Genomic DNA, 18079 nt, shown 5'->3' on the forward strand with positions numbered 1-18079 from the left:
CGCAAAGCAGTGTGTTACCCTGTGCAAAAACATTTTTTTATTTAAAAACTGTGCAAGCAGCGTACCGCATGCACTATTAGCACTGCCCGCTACTCGCTGCTTGGAACTATTATGGGTAGCACAGAAAATTCTGCCTGCACTGGGCAGGCCCGTAAACCATAAACAAAAGAATCATATGATTGAAAAATCTACCCTATGATACCACTGTTGGAATATCGTTTTCTCGCATCCAAAATGCATCGGAAGTTTAAAATTTTAAAATAAATTTTAATTTGACAATCAAAATTTTTTGGGCGTTATATGATTTAAATCTCAACCATAGGATGTCTAAATACTGAACATCAAACTATTCTAGAATTTAAGGAGAGATCATTCTTGTATTTTCCTAAGAACAATCAACTGTATTAAAATCCTTCTTCAATTTTCCGAATTAAGTGAACGATTGAAGACGATGATCTTTTTTAAATTTGCACTAAAAAACTGGAAAAAATTTAAGTTGAGACCAGATCTGATTCCCCAATAAAAGTGGCGAGAGCAACTTCATTCCTGATCACCGATTGGCCGAGACCCTTATGATTTTTCCAATAAAATAATTGACAAATATTATTTTTTTATTCTCATTCACCAATTAGCGCAAACCTTTTTCCATTGTTTAATCAAACTTTGCCGGGACTTTTCAAGATTTCTCAATCAAAAATTGACCAATAGCAATTTTGATTTTCAAACATCCAGTTGGCCAAGAGTTGTTTTGGGTAGCGGAATAGTATATAAAATTATATTGTAATTTCTTGTGTTATGTTTTATTAATTATATATTATCAACTTTTGATAACATGTTATAAGTATAATTTTAATCAAACAAATATTCTCTCCTTAAATCAGGATTTTGTATTTTTGTTATGTAAAACTCTTATGTTTCATTTTTCACTCTTGAAAATATCATTTAAATTAAATAATTATCAATTCTTGATAACACGAGATATAATATAATTAAATAATTATCAATCAATAAATTCTAAACCCTTATAGAATATTTTTTGGGAATATTACACAGTACTGACTGCTACTCAATTATTATTTAATTATCATATTCTAAATTCACTAATTAAATAATTATAAACTCATTATAACTTCGATCGAAGATCAGAAAACGCCGATGCGACGAAGGTGCAAATCTCGTTCATGTAATCAAAAGGACAAATTCGAAGAACAAAATTTTTCACTTATTCATTTTGGCAGAAGCCTATTTATGAACTATTTCATGGTAGTTGCACTCTCTTCACTTAATTAGCAATTAAGCTAACTTTCACAACTTCCAATAATGAATTTTTTTTATAAACTCCTTTATAAGAAATACATTTAATGTCTATCTCACTGCATTAGTCTAATTCAACTACTAGAATTTAACTACTCAACGGGAACAAAAAAATCCAATACTTGTGTGACCCGCAATGGCTCATGTATATAACTAGCCGTTAGTTCACAACATCATATGATTAATGAAACATTTCGCACTTATCCCGGCTTACCCTAATTATTCTCATTTTTTTTATCAACCCCTTATTCAAGAACATCATAATTCAAATTTGATTGTACCCATCTGATAATGGTAAAAACTTCTAATACCATCTCCCATTGATATCTTATGTACCACTGATATTGCCTCCAAGAACTAGTAAGTTTTGATTAGCGTACAACACTGTCCCTTCAACTTATATCTCCCAATCGAATTTGTAATATTTTGTATATTGATAGTTTCAAATGAATTCGAAAACGAAGTGATGTATCTTTAAGTAATAATAGTGACATCGTATATGCAATTAGGAATTTTCTATTCGACGGTCCATTCCCTGCAATAACATGACCATCAAAATATAAAACAACATCGATAGTAGCCATTTGGAAGAAAAAAATTTGAGTAGAGGGAAAATTTAAACAAATTGACATAATAATTTTGTACTGACAAAGTGTAATGGAAAAGAGACGAGACAAATAAGTTTAGAAATTGTGAAGGTTTTGAATATAACAAAAAACACTAAGGAGAGATTTATAGATGAATACTGCATACACAACGGGAGAATCGCGTAGAAATTGCTGAGGCACGCTGCTACTGCAAACGAACGTGTTTTGCATTAAAGGAAGATAATAAAGTTCGAGATTTTTTATTATTAATTTTTTTAAAAAAAATGATTTCAGAATTAATTTTGCTTGTGGCTAATCTTGTAAAACACCACGGGCAAAATTAATTTTTTAAAATTAATAATAAAAAACCGACTAATAAATTATTTAAGAGGATCCATTGGTTTAATACAAAACTAAAAAAAAATATAAAATTATAATTTGTTTTTCAATTCACGTTGATTTGATTGGCCAATATTGCTTGCAGGTACACACTACACTACACACACAACTGGAATTATTTACTTTTCCTTCCCAGTCCGAACACATCCACATTTATATATACAACACAAGAACAATTCACACACAGATTCTTCCACGCTGGGGGAAGCGTATTCCTCGGGAGTACTCTACACTCTGCAACGCATAAACGCTATATATATATATATATATATATATATATATATATATATATATATAAAAATATATTCAGGGAGAGAGAATATTGGATTTAAGGGGAAAAAATGATGTGGGAAGGTGGAGGATCGATATCTTCATCAGCAGCAGCTGGAAATGGCGACGGAGGCAGGAGGAAGCCTTCTTGGAGAGAAAGGGAGAACAACAGGCGGAGAGAGAGGAGGAGGAGGGCAACTGCGGCTAAAATTTATACCGGTTTAAGGGCGCAGGGGAACTACGATTTGCCTAAGCACTGTGACAATAATGAAGTATTGAAAGCGCTTTGTGCTGAGGCTGGATGGGTCGTTGAGCCGGATGGCACCACTTATCGAAAGGTTAACTTTTATCGACATTTTTTGCATAGTTTCTTTTTTAATTTCCTCTTTGCATCTGGGTTTCTTCCCCTCTTTGGTGACTGGATCTTTCATACTGACGGGGTTTTAAATTTAAGTGGTGGGTTTCCTTGGATTTGTATAGACCTCTGAGTTTGGGATGTAGGTTTTCCTAATTTTGATCAAGATTGCTGTTTTCTGTTTTAGGGATTTTTTATTTCTTCGTGTTGTAATCGTTAATTGGGAAGGGCAGTGCACATTTTAGAATTTGATCTAGTTGTTTGATAATTTGTTCTGTGTTATATCAAAATTAAATCTGCCGTTCTGTTGGCTGCTGCAATTGACCTTTATTTCTGCAAAAACTGTTCAAGTTTTCTTTGAAGCAGATGAAAAACTAAGAAAAATTAGTCATGAAAATTGAATTGACTCCACGCTGATTAAATATGCAGTTAATTTCTTGAAACTTCAATTACTAATTATGCTTCATTAAAAGGGAGTGAAACCTTTTCATCTGATCTTATGTAACAATCAATATGCAGGGATGCAAGCCATGTCCAATAAAAATAGGAGGCATTTCGGCCAACATTACCCCGAGTTCGTCCAGGAATCCAAGCCCGCCTTCTTCATATTTTGCGAGCCCGATTCCCTCGTATCAACCGAGCCCCTCTTCCTCTTTATGCCCAAGCCCTACTCGTCATAACGCCAATGCCCCATTTCACCCATTCGCTTTCCTTCTTAACTCACTCCCTGCGTCTCTTCCTCCTCTCCGGATATCAAACAGTGCCCCTGTAACTCCACCTTTATCATCCCCTACCCGAATCCCCAAGAACACTTTCAATTTAGAGACCCTTGCAAAGGAATCCATGTCTGCCTTTAATATCCCTTGTTTTGCGGCTTCGGCCCCAGCTAGTCCCACTCGTACCCAGCGTTTCAAACCAGAGTTTGCTATACCCGAGTGTGACGAATCGGACACATCTACTGTTGATTCGGGGCAATGGATGAACTTCCAAGCCTACGCAAATGTAACCAACTTGGTTCCAACATCTCCAACTTTTAATCTGGTGAGACCTGTTGCTCAACGTGTTCCTTCCAAGGGTGCTACGTCAAATGAAGAAAAGTGTCCCGAATTCGACTTTGAGAATATGGCTGTTAAACCATGGGAAGGGGAGAGGATTCACGAGGTGGGGATGGATGATCTCGAGCTCACGCTAGGTAATGGGAATACTCGAACTTGATTCATGGCCTCGTCTTAAATTCAAGACATCTTTCGCACTAAGGTGCTGCGATTGATTCGGAAGTACACAGTTGTCGTAAAAGACCGACTTGCAGATGATATTAGCAATCCATGGTGAAAAATTGAAAGCTTGAGTCACTTCCCGGTTTAAAGTTGGATTGATTCTTTAGTTTTCTTATGCCTACCTCCCTCTTATTTGCTTCTTCAGTTTTCAACATCGCATGTAGATAGATATATATTTTCTCCATGTCATTTACCGACCATTGTAGACTATATATTATCAGTGATTGATGGATTTACGTTTTAGCTACAATGATTCTGTACTATATATTTAGGCGTCCACGCGTGGAATTAATTTCACGGTTAGTATTCTTCAATTAATTTCACTGTTAGTATTCTTCATATCTCCTTGACTATCTAATTAATCTTAGATTTCATTTAATTTGTCGATTTTTTCTTTGAAAGGTTTTGGTATTTTGACATATGGATTTTAAACGACCCTGATATCGAAGGATTGAAATGTAATGTTATCACTGGAAAATAAATCTACATGTTGTGTGAGTTATCAAAATCTGGAGTGAAACTATGTTTTTTTTTTTTTAATTTTCTTTTGCCATTTTTTGATTCAAATTGGCTACTTTAACCTAAATAATACTTGAAGCTTATAATTTTCTAAAAGGGATAGCATGACGATTAGTTTGAATCAAGAGCAAGGAGCATAATTTAAGTGACTCTTGTACTAGTGTAATTTTTCGAAGGCCGATAAATGATTGCCATTTATATGCATTCCATGATTGATTGCCTCACAGTTTGGGTCTTTCTCTATTCCATTTAATATGTATATAGGTAATTTTTATCTTCCTCCCTGCTCTTGGATGGCTAAATTCTATAAACAAAGATAGAATAAATGATGAACTCAATTAATTATTAGGAATTGGGTGTATGATGGTGGTAGTCTGTCGGAGTATCATTTTCTCGTAACTAAGACGCAGTGGAAGTTTTAACTTTTTTTTTGTTCAAATGTTTTTGGATGTCCTATGATTTAAAACTAAACACTGGACACCAAACTATTCCGGATTTTTAGCGGAGATAATTTTTGTATTTCTCTAAGAACTTTCTTCAATCTTTTAATCACATCCACGATCAGAAGTTTTGTTACTAATGTAGATGCACTAGAAATCTATACGAATTTGAGTTGAAATTAGATCGCCAAAATTCTCAAAATATCGGCGGCAGTGCGGCGACGTTTGGGCGACAACACGTCAGTGGAATGGTGGCTGAAAAATTTCTTCCAAAATTATTTAGATGACCATAAATTTAGAGGGAGAAAAAAGATTTTGTGGCCAAAATTTATGTCATTTCATATAACTCTTAAAAAAATATTTATAAGTTTTAATTCATAACCTAATCAAGAATCATACTTTAATCAAGATACGGTAATTTCATTATTCGAAATATCTCATGATATATTTTCTATTCTTGAAAATATCATGCATATTAAATCATTATCAACTTTTATTTAATTACCCAATTCATATATCCATATACTCACACACACACACATATTATATATATGGTTTAAATTTAATAACTTTTATTTAATTACCCAATTAATTATAAACATATTCTAAACTCTTCTAAAACATTTCATGAAAATTTTGCAATTAACAGTCACCCCTGCTAATATTATTATTTAATTAGTAAATTCTAAATTTACCAAATAAATAATTATGAACTCATTATAACCCGATCGACAATCATGTAAACAGATAGTTTTACTCTCCTCACTTAATTAGATATTAAGCCAACTTCCACATCTTATAAACTCCTGTATAACTCTTTTATAAGCAATATGTTTAATATCCATCAAACTACAATCGCTAAATTTAACTCCTTGAACTTGACTATCTCAATGAGAACATAGAATATAATACTTGTATGACTCTCTATGGTTCGGGGATACGGGTAGTCATGAGTTCACAATTTCATGTGATCCAGAACAACATTTGTTCATGTTCGAGCTTACCCTAATTAGCTTCATTCTATTCATCTATCCTTTGATCAAGAATGTCAGAACTTAATTATGATTGCACCAATCGGATAATGACAATAGCGTCTAGTAGCATCACCTCATCATCTTCTAGGCATCACTGATAGTGTCTGCAAGACATTTAAGTTATGGTTAGAGTACAATAAGGTCACTTAAACTCATATATTTGATTGTATATGCAACTATTTGGTATATCGAGAGATGAAAATGAATTCAATAACAATGTGGTATATCTTTGAGTAATAACAATAACATCGTATGTACAACTAGAAAAACTACTTTTCATAAGGCATATGTCTTGCTCTGGTCAGAGACTCTTTGCACTATCAACTCTTCATATTACATATGATATCTCCACTCATAGGCGAGTAGGGAATTCCGACTATAATGCATTGGCTCATTCGTATGTCAAAACTACAACCAATTTCGACCTATGATGATCCTCAATTGAGTCAGTAAATGGATCAAAGTGCATGCTAGTATGTAGATTATTTACATTGTCCCATGTCAAAAGACTAATAGTGGACATCCATAATTGCAGACTATTCTACTCTATAAGTGATAACCACTTGAACAGTCCGAGAGAGGGTTGTCCAATTCATCATCAAATGATCACTCATATGTATGAATGGACATCTTCATGTCCTTACCAATAAAATATGTCGTTTACATCACAAATGATAGTTTCAAGCTCAAACAATCTTTATCCTTATTTTAGGCAGCTTACTCGACTAGGAACATTTTTAGAATATACGACACGCTTCCTAATGAATTTCAGATCTCACGTTGAGAGGTAAACCTCATCGTACCTATAATATATTCAAAGAATTTATCTATATAACTTGCATAAATACACAAATAAAGTAAATGACATAATTGGATAAAACCTTAAAAAGTTATTAAAATGAAGATTGTTTTTACATAAAAGTCAATAAAGCCCAATCCATAAGTTGGTTTGCTGGGCACGTACTATAAAAATATCTCACTTTCCCTATAGCCATCTACCCATAGATTTCAAGCCCCTTGCTTCATGATGTTTCTCAAACAATGATCCTTGTAGGAACTTCGTCAATGGATCATCAACGTTATCTGCAGAGGCGACTCTCTCTACTGATATGTCTCTTCTTCCTACAATCTTCCAGATTATATGGAACTTACTCAGTATATGTTTGGATCGTTGATGAGACCTCAGTTCCTTTGCTTTTTCAATGACACAGGTGTTGTCGCAATGCACCGAGACTGGATCAACTTCTTGAGGAATGACACCCAACTCTTGAACGAAATTCATCATCCAAACAGCCTCCTTGGCTGCAGCTGATGCAGCTATGTATTTGGCCTCAGTAACATTCTTGTATACACATGGTTTCTCAAGGTTTTTAACTAAATCAAACTCTTTGATAGTGTTGTCAAATATGAGGTTTTAGCTCTCAGATGTCTATTTGAGTACATAGATGGATCTCTAAATTTTGCATATTTTATGCACACTTTTCTACTAATGTGAACCTTTCAGGTTGAGATATGTAAATCTCTTCATTAATGTCATACTCTATGCACACTTTTCTACTAATGTGAACTCTTCAGATTGAGGCATATGAATCTATTCATTAATGTCACCATTAAAGAACATTGTATCCACATCCATCTTCCATATTTCAAAGTCATACCATGCTGCTATGGTTATAAATATCTTAATGGACTTAAACATTGTGAATTGAGAATATTTCCTCATAGTAAATACCTTTCCTTTGAGTGTGTCTTTTTGCTACCATTCTTGTTTCGGATGTCATTATCTTCCCATCCACCCCAAGGTTTTTTTTTGTAAATCCATTTGTTTCCTATGAGAAAAATTCTCTCAGGTAGATCTACTAAGGACAATACTTGATTCGAATACATGTAGTGCATCTCGAACTGCGTGAATTCAAGTCATTTAGATGAATCGACATCGAACAATGCTTCTTTGAAGTTTCAATAACATACACGAATGGGCTCATCTTAGCCCTCTTCAGGAAGTAGGCTCGTCATTTTAGGTGGCCTTGAAACCATTTCAAATATTATAGGAGCTTGTGTTTCCTCAACTAGTTGTTGATGTGTGAGTTTTACTATTTAAGGAGTAGGTGTTTCTTGAATCTTCTCGAGTTCTATCATCCCACTTTTTCTATCTAATAAAATTCCTTCTCCAAGAAGTTAAAATTCCTTAAAACAAATACTTTTGTTTCATTGGGATCATAGAAATAATATCAAATAGAATTCTTTGGTTATCCCAAAGTAGCACAAATTGGTTCTACTATCTAATTTGTCTCTCACTGTTTGCTTCACATAAGTAGGACATACCCATATTCTTAAGAAAGAATATTTGGGAGACTTTTACATCCATATCTAATATTAAGTTTTATCCACTGTCTTTATATGAACTTGGTTTAACAACATTGCCGTAGTTTAAAGCACAAATCTCCAAAGGGATGGCGGCAACTCAGTGAATCCCATTATAAATCGAACCATGTCAATCAATGTTTAATTAAGTCGTTTTGACACACCATTCAACTAGGGTGTGGTATGTGGGGTCCAATATGAGAGAATCTGATTCACTTTAATATATTCTTGAAATTCAGTACTTAAGTATTCTCCACATCGATCAGATTGAAGAGTATTAACACTCTTTTCTAATGTTTCTCTACTGCAGCTACAACAATGAATTATTTGAAATTTTCAAAGGTTTCAAACTTGTATTTCATTAAATACACATACTTATATCTCCAGAAGTCCTCCGTAAAAGTACTGAAGTAGAACGAAACATATCTCGTGCTAATACTTAGATAGCCACACACATCTGTATGTATCAAATTCAATAGATCATTTGCATGTTCTATTTTTCGTAGGAAATGGGCTTTGGTCATCTTTTCTTTCAGATATGACTCACAATTTTTAAGAGAATTTATGTATGACGAGTCAAACATGCCCTAGCTCACTACTTGTGCATGTTTCGGGCTATCTTTTTTCCTTTTGTTTGTTATTGAAATCATTTGGACATTCACTTATCGTTGCCAAAATATTTCTAGCCCAGATATATTCTTATGTCCATAATTCTTGTAGAAACAAATAATTTCTACCTTATCGGGCTTGGTGGGATTTTTACGTATTCTTTGGAGCTTGCCTCTTATTGGGTTAGTTTTTCTCGTAAGGGAAAAAAATTTCCCCTTACCTTGCAGGCTATTTTTCGTCCCTGGCCAGAAGCTCACTAAAAAAACAAAACTTTCTTTTTTTATGGTGGCTTTATAAGTTGTAAATGTACTGACTAGCTCTTCAAGGCTAGCCTCTATCTTATTCATGTTGATGTTCACCATAAACCTGTCAAATGAGTAATAGATTGACAACGTGATGATGTCATCACGTAACTCGTTGGGAATCATCAATTCCAGGCACACCACATTCTCAATAAGCTCTATCATATGCACATCATGCTCATGGGCCGGAGACAATCTTGAACACTTATAGTCATGAGTTCTTTGAAATTAGTGTTCATCACTATATGAGTTTCAGCATTATATGTTCTGGGTCGAGTGTGGTGGATCCTGACCCACAACATTACATAACCCAACCCACACGAGTAAAAATAAAAATTTCAAATCTATACTACTTTATTAAGTTTGAGGCATTTAGAGTAACTAACTTTGGTGTCATGGTCTGTTTTATTAATTATATATATAAATAAAATGTTAAAATTTTAATGTAAATTATATGTAGTTCAATGATAGAATCATTGTCACTTGGTGTTTAGGTTATGGGTTCAATTCCTACTGAGGTAATTTTTTTATTTTTTATTATTTTTCAATTTATTTTTTAATTTATATATCGAAATTACAGTGTAATCCCTCACTATTTCTTATAATTATATTTTGATCCTCATTTAAATATAAATAAAATGAATTATAAAAAATATTATACAAGCACGCAACGCGTGCGTCGGTACACTAGTGTTTAAGATTTTACAACATGATTGTCCCTCACTTTCTCCTCTTGTAAACCAATCTCCAAAAAATTTCGTCTCATTATATTGGTCGTGGTTTATATCGGGACGAACCACGTGACTAAGGAAATTTGTGTGAACGGGGTGGGGGGGGGGGGGGGGGGGGGGGTAGTGTTTATTGAAGAAGAAAGAAAATTATCAAAACTTGGAGGGAATGGGGGACGCAACGTACAACACGGAGAGGGGGAAAACTACGAGGGGAGCCAAGCCACGAAGAAGATGAATCCCTTTGAACTTGAGAAACGGTTGACTTTAAATCCTTTATTTATTTATATTAGATAGGTTAAATAGTGAAAATTAAGAATTATTAATATTAATGGTGGTTTTAGTCATATGGACAAAAGAATAAAATACACTTACTCTGTTTTTCTCAATTAAATTAGAAAGAATACCGATCAGGGATTGGGCCAATAAAAAATATATGGTCCATTTGAAATTCAATTAAATGAACGGGAAATTTTTTATTTGCTGAAAGGGAGTTGAATTATTAATACATTAATTAAGACAGTTAGTAAGATTAGGTAATTTCATTTATGATTTTTATAATTTGGTTCCCTCCTCCACTTTAAGATCTCGATATCCGTTCCCTGATTTGTTGAAGCAAAAATCATTTGAAAAGCGTAAGTATAACTTTACAATGTAAGTGTTATTTATACCCAACTTTTTATAATGATCTCTTTGTTTACGATGAAAATGAAAATGATAACTGTAATTTACACTGTTGGGCCGATTCAAGGGTTTGGGTCGAGTTTTTTGGGGCTTCGTTTCAACATTATTAGAGGTTTTGGTCGAGTTGCATCAATTGGATCGAGTATTGTTTCGGTTTATTGGGTTGAGTTGTTGGTCAAGTGTCATAATTTTGGGTCGTGATTCATCATGTGGGTTCGTGTTTCATCATGTTGGGTCATGTTTTGTCATGCTAGGTTAAGTGATAGCATGTTTGGTTGAGTCGTGTTTTGTCATGCTGGGTCGAGTTGTGGGTCGAATTGTGGGTCGAGTGACATATGAGGTTCATCATTTTGGTTCTTGTTGCATCATGTTGAGTCGCATCTCATCATGTTCGGTCGGGTTTCATCATGTTGTGTCGCATATCATAATGTTTGGTCAAATTTCATCACGTTGGGTCGGTTTTTTTTTATTAAAATACATATTTTGAATTAATAATTTTTCTATTACACTAGATTGATTGTAGCATGTAACATATGTTTTATAATTTTGTAGGATATTTCAACAGTCAGCTGTCTTTGAATATGATGATGAATGGGAAAGTAATGAAGATTGTATGGTCCAAAATTAAGACAACGTAGTTCAACTGCATGCGAATCTAGGGAAAATGAAAAATAGCTAATTAAATGATTTTAATTGCTAAATTGATTATGTTTGATATGTTTATTTGATTTTAAAGTAGTTTTCTACTTGAATGCTTGAAAATGTATTTTTAAAGGTTATTCGAGTCGCGATCGAAGAACGGAGAGCGATGACTGAAAAATGAAAAATATTTTTATTAAATAATTGTTTTTAATTATATAAAATAAGGTTAATGCTTTTTGTTTTGAGAAAAATGAGTTTTGAGGTGATTTTATACGCCGAGACGTAATTTTTTTTGGTATTCGATTTGCAACAAAAATACGAACTTTTTGATAACTCGGCTAATAATTTCACGAGCTTTCCTAAACGAATAAAATTTTTAAATACACTATTGGGCTTATTGTGCCTATTGTGCCATGATAATGGGCCTAGGCTTGCAGACTTATTAATCAAGCAAATAAAAAAGCCTAAACCCCACCCATTAAGCTAAAAACTCATGCCTCCCTCACCCCTAACCTCAAAAGACTCCTAGCACCATCAAAACACACGCAGACACGATTATTTTCAAGGGCAAGGCTTCGGTTTTGTGGAGGAAAATTCAGCCTAGGGTTCTCGTCGTCGTTCTTCGCATCGTCAACGTATTTTCGTGTGTTATATATGGAAAGGCACGCCATAATGGTTCTTTTCTCATCTATCACTCCCTAATATGTATTTTTTTTATGATTTGAATGATAAACAATAACCCCTTTTCATTATTTTCGTTTTATAAATAAAACATGTGTTTAAAGTTTGATTTTTGTCCAAAACCATGATATATGTTTACACGAAGGGGCTGTCTTAGGGGTCCTAGGATGCACGTTGATATGCTGCACATGAATTTAAAACCAGCTGAAACCGAAATAATGCGTTTTGAAGTCTTAAGGCTCGTTTGAGGGAACCACGGTGCATGACTCGGATTTGGCTCGACCAGAGCTGAGTTGGGACGTGGTTGGGTCAGTAGAGGATTCCTATCCACGCTAGGACTCGAGCACAGTGGATGGGAAGGAGTCCTATCAAGCTAGGACTCTTCCCGAGGCCTATCGTGCGTTGCAGCTGTGCGCTTGGGCTTGTGGCTCGACCAGGGTGGTTAGGGCTGGGCTGGGCTAGGCTAGGCTATGCCTCTAGGGTCCTGATAGGGTTCACAAGGGGCGGGGCCCGGGGTTGGCTCGAGGTCAAGGGTCCTAGTCGAGTTGCCAGAGTCCTAGTGCTACAAGGGTTCTCGGTCGCAGCTTACTTGTAGTGTAGGTGGCTTCGACTCGGGATAGGGTCAAGTCCTATGGTCTAGTGGGTACATTAGGGTCCATATAGGGTCTGGGAAGGGCTTGGCTCGGGTGGGCTCGAGAGAAAAGGGAGATGGTTCGAGGGTTTGATTTATGGTTCGAACTTAGGGTTTAAATGGCTAAGGTTTGAAACGTGGTTCAGTGGTAGCCGAATCATGGTTCACGAGGGTAAATTAAATATAAAAAGTTTATGTTTAAAGTTTGATAATTTTATATTAAAGTTCGAATTTAATTCGGGATTAAAAAACATTCCGAATTTATAATTAAAGAATAAATAAAAAGTCATGGATTAAGCTAAATGAAAATATGATAAATTTAATTTAAGCTTAAATAATTATTTGGGGTGGTCTAGAGTCAACGAAATAAGAAAAGTCAAAATCGTAAAATTTTACGTCTAGGGGTAAAAAGATCATTTTATACCTGAAAAATAGTAAACATCATGGAAGTTTTCTGTAAGCTGTAAAATATGTTAATACGGTTATTTTAAATGTTTATGGAATATTATAATGAAATGTTAATGCTAAAAGATATGTTGCATGTTTGGTTTAAAAGAAAAACGATTCATGCATATTTAATTCTTATAAAGTGATGAGAATATGAAATGTTGAAGGAAGTGAAGTAATTGTGACTAATACGATGATACAATAATACGTAAGGCCAAGGCTCAGTTGACGGATGAGAGTGTCGCTGATGTCCTCGCCGCCCAGTATTGTGGTTACATGTAGATGGATCCATCAACCCCTAATACGAAAGTTAAAATTGACGATCTGAATTCAACGAAAGGAATACATATATGTGTATGATGAAAATGAATATGTTATGATGATATGAAAAATGTTAATGTTTATGCATGATTATGAAAATGTTATTTTACGTAAAAGTATTTTCACTGCTGCGTGTGATTGTATATGTATTCTTTGTTATCAAGATTATGGTTTGCTGAGAGACTCACTAGGTGTGATTGATGTAGGTGAGCATGATGTTGATGTTAGTGGAGGTCTTGATAGTTGATCTTGCTGGACTGAAGGTGCACATAACGCGAGGACCGACACTAGTTTTCCACATTTATGATTCTAAGTTTACGTGAAAGGTTTTACGATTTTTATTATACTTTTGAGTGGTTTTGAGAGGTTGTTAGTTTTAGCTTTATTGCTAAGTTAGGATTTTAAAACGTTTGACGATTTTATGTTGGAACTATTTCCTTTGGATTTTCAAATAATGTTGGATGTTATTTTAAAATGGTGTCAAGATGTTTTATATATATGTATTGCATTCGGCCGAAATTAATAGGATATAAAAAAAAATTCTAATGTATTTTAAAGAAAACTAGTAGTGAACATTTCAGTTGGTATCAGAGTAATGTTCCTGTAAAGGGTTTTGCCACCATCAGTGCCGGAAAGCTCAGTCTTCAAGTCTCAATCTGTAAGTTTAATTGCTTTATATGATTTTTATGATGATTCCTGCATTATTACACGAATTATATGTTTACGTCACATGTTTTATAGCTTTTTGGAAAACATATGTTTTATATGCTTAAATTGCTCAAAATGGATTAGAATACGTTGCATGATTAGAAAACTTAGATTTAAATGCATGTTGGTTACGTTTAGAAATTTAGAAACGTTCGGATATAATGTCTCCTAGACGCGCACCTAGTACTGATAAGCAAGCTGATAATGTGGAGGATCGTCATGTTAATGCACCCTCGCCTCCTAATGGGGATGTTGCTATGCGTGAACTGGAGGGTATGGCTCGTTTCTTTGAGCAGCAGTTTCAGCAGGCTCCTAGAACACAACACGATATCTATGATCAGTTCCAGAGGCTAGGGCCAAAGGAATTTTCTGGCACCACTGACTCATTTGCTGATGAGGCTTGGATTCGTGCATTTGAGGCGCACTTTCGCTATTTGAATATGTGGGATGATGATCACGTGAGGTGTGCCACTTATATGTTTAGGAATGATGCATCTCTATGGTGGGAAGAAGCTGAGCATGATATTAATCTCGCTACTCTTACTTGGGATCGATTCAAGGAAATGTTCTATGAGAAGTACTTTATTGCTAACGTCCGAGGACGATTGAAAAGGGAATTTATGACTCTCCGTCGAGGAGAAACTTTTGTGGCTGAGTTTGTAAGAAAGTTTGATAGAGGTTGTCACTTTGTACCCCTTATTGCGAGGGATGTTGCTGAGAATCTTAGACACTTTTTGGATGGTCTACAAACTACTATACATCATGACGTGATGATGATGTGTCCCTTGGATTATGATACTGCCACTGCCTATTCATTTCAAGCCGAGCAAGCTTTGAAAGATATTGATTTTGAGGTGCAACGCAAAAGACAGCAACACCAGCAGCACTCTCAGCCGAATAAGAAGTCATATATGGGACCTCATAGACCTCAAGGGCAGCAAAAGCCCCAATGTCAAGTTAAGAATCCAGGATCACCAAAGCCACCACAACCTGGAGCGCCAAAACCTGCAGCGAGGTTGCCATGCAAGGAGTGCAATCGCTTACATTATGGCAAGTGCATGTGAGGATCTTTTAGATACTTCATATGCAAGGAGGAAGGAAATAAGGCTGCGGATTGCCCAAAGAAGAATGCACCCACTGTGGGCAGAGCTTATGTTATGCATGTCGAGGAGGCTGAAGAGGAGCCAGACACGGCTCTCATTACCGGTAACCTAGTTATTTAAAGTTTTTATATTGCCTTTATTGCAAGAAATGTTAAATTGTTTATTAGAATTGATTTGGGAGTAAGGATAACCTAGTGAAAAATAGGTTGCATGCTCTACCTTAGTTGTAATTAAGGAATGATGATGGAAACCATATAAATTGGACATGATTTTTGAGCCTTAATTTATGTAAATGATGTAATAATTCCAAATAAAAGTTTTATGGCCAAAAACTGAGAAAAATCATAATCAAGGGCATGATTAGGAAGTTTCGAAAATTTTAAGGGACTAATAACCAATTTCCGAACTTTTAGGGCTGAAATGTAAACTTCCATAAATATGAGGACCGATTTGTAATTTTCGAAAATTAAAGAGGACAAAATTACAATTAACCAAAACTTAAGGGGCTAAATTGTAATTTCCAAATATTTAAGGACCAAAAGTGCAATTTCCAAAATCTAAAGGACCGAAATTGGAATTTACGAAAGTTTTAAGGGTCAATTTGCAATTTTTGAAAAAATTGGGGACAAAAATGAAAATTTTGAAAAATTGAAGGCTTAAAATGTATTTTTTCAAGAAATGCTAAGGTTCAACGCGTAATCTTCATATAACTTTGGGGAAATAATGATAGAAGTTCCTTAAGTTTCAACATGAGAAGATTTCAAAGACGTTTTCGCCGCAGAGAGGATAATCATTCTAGGTGTAACTACTTATGTACTGCTAGATTCGGGAGCTACACATTCTTTCATATTCGAGACTTTCGTTAAGCGACTGAATATTATTCCTGAGGATATGGTATTGGGTCTCAAAGTTTCTATTCCTTCCGTTGACCAAATGATCACATCTAGTATTGTGAAGAATCTGGAGTTTCGTTTATATAAAGATGTGGTTCGAGTAGATCTTATCGTGCTCCCTATGCCTAAATTTGATTTCATACTTCCTATGGATTGGTTATCAACGAATGGAGCTTCGATAGATTTTGGTCAGAGATCAGTGTCTATTCGACCGCCTAGTGGGAAATTTTTTGTTTTTGAGGAGGCTTGGAACAAGCAAATGCCGCACGTTATCTCTTGTCTGTGTGCGAGGAAGCTTATGAGACGAGGATGCCAAGCTTTTCTAGCATGTGTCAATATCACACATGCTCCTATCAGTCAGAAGTTGGAGGATGTTGAGACTGTCAGAGACTTTCCTAGTGTCTTTCCTGATGATGTTTCTGACATACCACCTGACCATGAGGTGGAATTTTCTATTGAGTTTATGCCGGATACAATACCCATTTCTAAAGCAACTTATAGTCCTGCACCCGCTGAAATCAAAGAATTAAAAGATCAAATTCAAGAATTGCTAGACAAGGGTTTTATTCATCCTAGTTATTCTCCGTGGGGTGCACCGATATTGTTTGTGAAGAAGAAAGATGGTAGTATGCGACTCTGTAATGATTATTGAGAGCTGAATAAAGTCACTATCAATAATAAGTACCCTCTACAAAGAATTGAAGATTTATTTGATCAATTGCAAGGAGCATCGATATTTTCGAAGATTGACCTTCGTTCTGGATACCATAAGTTGAAAGTGAAACAGTCTGATGTTCAGAAGACAGTGTTCAGACTAGATATGGACATTACGTTATGGTCATGCCATTTGGCTCGACCAATATGCCAACGATCTTCATGGATCTCATGAATCGCATATTTCAGCCATATCTGGATCAATTCGTCATAGTCTTCGTTGATGTTATTTTGATCTAATCAAAGATTAAAGAAGAGCATAGTCGTCATCTGAAAACAACATTGCAAGTACTGCAAGATAGGATGTTGTTTGCAAAAATCAGCAAATGCGAGTTTTGGCCTGATAGAGTGGCATTTTTGGGCCACATCATTTCTAGTGATGGCTGATCCGAGCAAAGTACAGGCAGTGAGAGAATGACCAGTACCAAAGAGCGTAACCGAGATTCGTAGTTTCTTGGGACTAGTTGGCTATTATCAAAAGTTTATTTAGGGATTCTCATCTATTGCGGTACCCATGACCGCCTTGACAAAAAAGAATGCAAAGTTTGTCTGGGGATCCGAGTGCCAAGACAGTTTTGACAAGTTGAAGCAAGCTCTGATTTCAGCGCCAGTGTTATCTATGCCATTGGGGCAAGGAGAGTATGTTCTTTATCCGGATGCTTAAAAATTGGTTTAGGTGCAGTTCTGATGCAAAATGACCGAGTTATAACCTACGCGTCGAGACAGTGGAAAGTTCACGAGAAAAATTACCCCACTCATGATCTTGAGCTTGTAGCGGTAGTTTTTGCATTGAAGATTTTGAAAAATCACTTGTATTGGGAGAATTGCAAGATTTTCGCCGACCATAAAAGTTTGAAATACTTCTTCACCCAAAAGAGTTGAATATGAGACAACGAAGATGGCTTGAATTAGTGAAATACTACGACTGTGACATTATCTACCATCCGGGAAAAACTAATGTAGTGGCAGACGCTTTGAATCGAAAGGCGGCAGTTATTACTCATTTATCACTTCAAAGACCACTGCAGTCCGAGATGCAGCGGTTTGAGCCTATAGT

The 18079-nt window shown here is 35.4% G+C and overlaps 2 protein-coding genes across 2 annotated transcripts; both read left to right on the plus strand.

Moving 5' to 3' along the window:
• The first annotated feature begins 2590 nt into the window (after nt 1-2590).
• Nucleotides 2591-4174, plus strand: LOC140820964 (protein BRASSINAZOLE-RESISTANT 1-like). The gene is made up of 2 exons (XM_073181349.1): nt 2591-2908; nt 3445-4174. Exons 1-2 carry the CDS (start codon nt 2642-2644, stop codon nt 4138-4140), a joined length of 963 nt encoding a protein of 320 aa, XP_073037450.1. The 5' UTR covers nt 2591-2641; the 3' UTR covers nt 4141-4174.
• Nucleotides 4175-14473: 10299 nt separating this feature from the next.
• Nucleotides 14474-17409, plus strand: LOC140820954 (uncharacterized). The gene is made up of 4 exons (XM_073181341.1): nt 14474-15327; nt 15388-15518; nt 16239-16750; nt 17269-17409. The coding sequence occupies exons 1-4, from the start codon at nt 14474-14476 to the stop codon at nt 17407-17409; spliced, it is 1638 nt and encodes a 545-aa protein (XP_073037442.1).
• Nucleotides 17410-18079: the final 670 nt, after the last annotated feature.

This window comes from Primulina eburnea, unplaced genomic scaffold (genome assembly GCF_022965805.1).
Source record: "Primulina eburnea isolate SZY01 unplaced genomic scaffold, ASM2296580v1 ctg328_ERROPOS900000+, whole genome shotgun sequence".
In the NCBI taxonomy this organism is placed as follows: Eukaryota; Viridiplantae; Streptophyta; class Magnoliopsida; order Lamiales; family Gesneriaceae; genus Primulina; species Primulina eburnea.